Consider the following 1,923-nt stretch of genomic DNA (forward strand, 5'->3'; position numbering starts at 1 on the left):
CCTCCCCACGCGGCGCCCGCCATGGCCGCCATGTTGGCCGCACCTAGGGGGCGGCGCGCAGTCGAGGGGGACCCGGACGGGAGCACGCACCGCCGGCCCGGCCCACGCCCCCCACCCCCGGGCCTCCCATGCATCCCGCGCGGCGTCCCCCGGTCCCCGACCCCTCCGCGGTTGCCTTACAGTTCCCGAGGCCTTCATGGTGTACTCTCCGTGCCGGCCTCCACCCACCAAAAGGAAGTGCCCACCTTCGCGCAGCCGCTCACCATGACTTTGCCGCCGGAAGTCCCGCCGTCTCGATGCCGCGCGCCCATTGGCTTCTAGGCCCCGCGCTCAAGGAAGTCTGCTTTTTCATTGGCTCCGGATCCGTCCACCACTCCCAACCCTGCCCCTCTTCACGGCGAGACTACATCTCCCAGGAGGTAGCGCGGCTAGCCCCGCCTGTTCCACCGTTGCCGTCAAGGAGCGTCGGCGCGCACGGTCCGCCGGGAGTTGTAGGCACTCGGGCGGTCCCGGTGGCAGGTCCGAGTGGCCCTCTGCCCCGGGAAGCGTGAGAGCTGAACGGGACCTCCTGGGGTTTAGGATGACATCCCCGCGCTTCTTCCCATTCGGGGCTTCTTCCCGGGAGATGTGCTATGGAGGTCTCGAGTCACGTATTGATCAAGATCCAGCCCCCACCTTGAGGGGCTCCGGGCTTAGTCATTTGTTCAGGCAGAAAGAAGCACTCTTGGTGGGAAGACTGAAGACGGAAAAGGAAACAACCACAAACAACTCACTGAGAATAGGCTATGAATGAAGTAAAGCAAAGAGGAAAGAGAATATATAGGGGCGTTTATTTTTTGGGGGGGAGGGTTCTTGGGGGAGGTGACATCTGAGCCCAATTAGCATTTTTTAATTTAAAAAATTAATAATAGGTTAACTGGGATATAATTTACATACCATACAATTCACCCATTTAAATTATACAGGTCATCACGGGTTCGGATCCCTGTATAGGACAGTCGCAAAAAACAAACAAACAAAAAACCCCAAACAGGTACAATTCAATGGTTTTTAGTATATTTGCAGATATACATTTATATATATTTAATGTGTGCACAATTTTAATATTATTTAATGAATGTGCACATTCATGTATATTTAATATGTGCATATCCTAATTTTAGAACATTTTCATCCTCCCCAAAAGAAACCCCTTAGGCTTAGCAGTCTCTCCCCATTTCCTCCCCCAGCCCTAAGCAACTACGAATCTACTTTCTGCCTCTATAGATTTGCTTTTTCTGTACATTTCACATAATCGTACAAAATGAGGTCATTTGTGTCTGGTTTCTGTCACTCAGTACAGTGTTTTCAAGGTTCATCCACGTGGTAGCGTGCATTAGTATTTCTTTTTATTGCTGAACAATATTGCATTGCATGGATATACCACATTTGGTTTATCCATTCATCCATTGATGGGCATTTAGGTTTTTTCCACTTTTTGGCTATGTTGAATAATGTTGCTAAGAATATTTGCATACACATCTTTGTGTCCATGTATGTTTTCATTTTTCTTGGGTATATAGCTAGAAGTGGAATTGCTAGGTCATATCCTAATTCTTTGCCTGCAAAAATTACGTTTTTATGCCTGCATCATTTTACGTTCCCACCAGCAATGTGCGAGGGTTCTAACTTCTTCAAGTCCTCAGCAACATTTTTATTATATTTCTTTTTTATTATAACCATCCTACTGGATGTGTGAAGTGGCATCTCATTGTGTTTTTTTTTATTTTTTATTTTTTGTCTTTTTCGTGACCTGTAAGGGGATCGCAAACCTTGGTGTGGTGTCACCCGCCGGCCATTCCTATATAGGATCCGAACCCGCGGCGGGAGCGTCGCTGCGCTCCCAGCGCTGCACTCTCCCGAGTGCGCCACAGGGCCGGCCCC

General features: G+C 49.5%; 1 protein-coding gene across 2 annotated transcripts in view; it reads right to left on the reverse strand.

The window, feature by feature from the left end:
* RPL18A (ribosomal protein L18a) overlaps nt 1-265 on the reverse strand; it is an 8,484-nt gene extending 8,219 nt beyond the window's left edge. Inside the window, exon 1 of one of the 2 annotated variants that reach the window (XM_008576705.1) lies at nt 181-247. In XM_008576705.1, coding sequence (XP_008574927.1) covers nt 181-198 — 18 coding nt within the window. In that variant the 5' untranslated portion in view covers nt 199-247. Of the gene's footprint in view, nt 1-180 lie in introns of both variants that reach the window. The other variant, XM_008576704.1, reaches the window with a different exon arrangement.
* Nucleotides 266-1,923: the final 1,658 nt, after the last annotated feature.

Source organism: Galeopterus variegatus, unplaced genomic scaffold (genome assembly GCF_000696425.1).
Source record: "Galeopterus variegatus unplaced genomic scaffold, G_variegatus-3.0.2 Scaffold1390, whole genome shotgun sequence".
In the NCBI taxonomy this organism is placed as follows: Eukaryota; Metazoa; Chordata; class Mammalia; order Dermoptera; family Cynocephalidae; genus Galeopterus; species Galeopterus variegatus.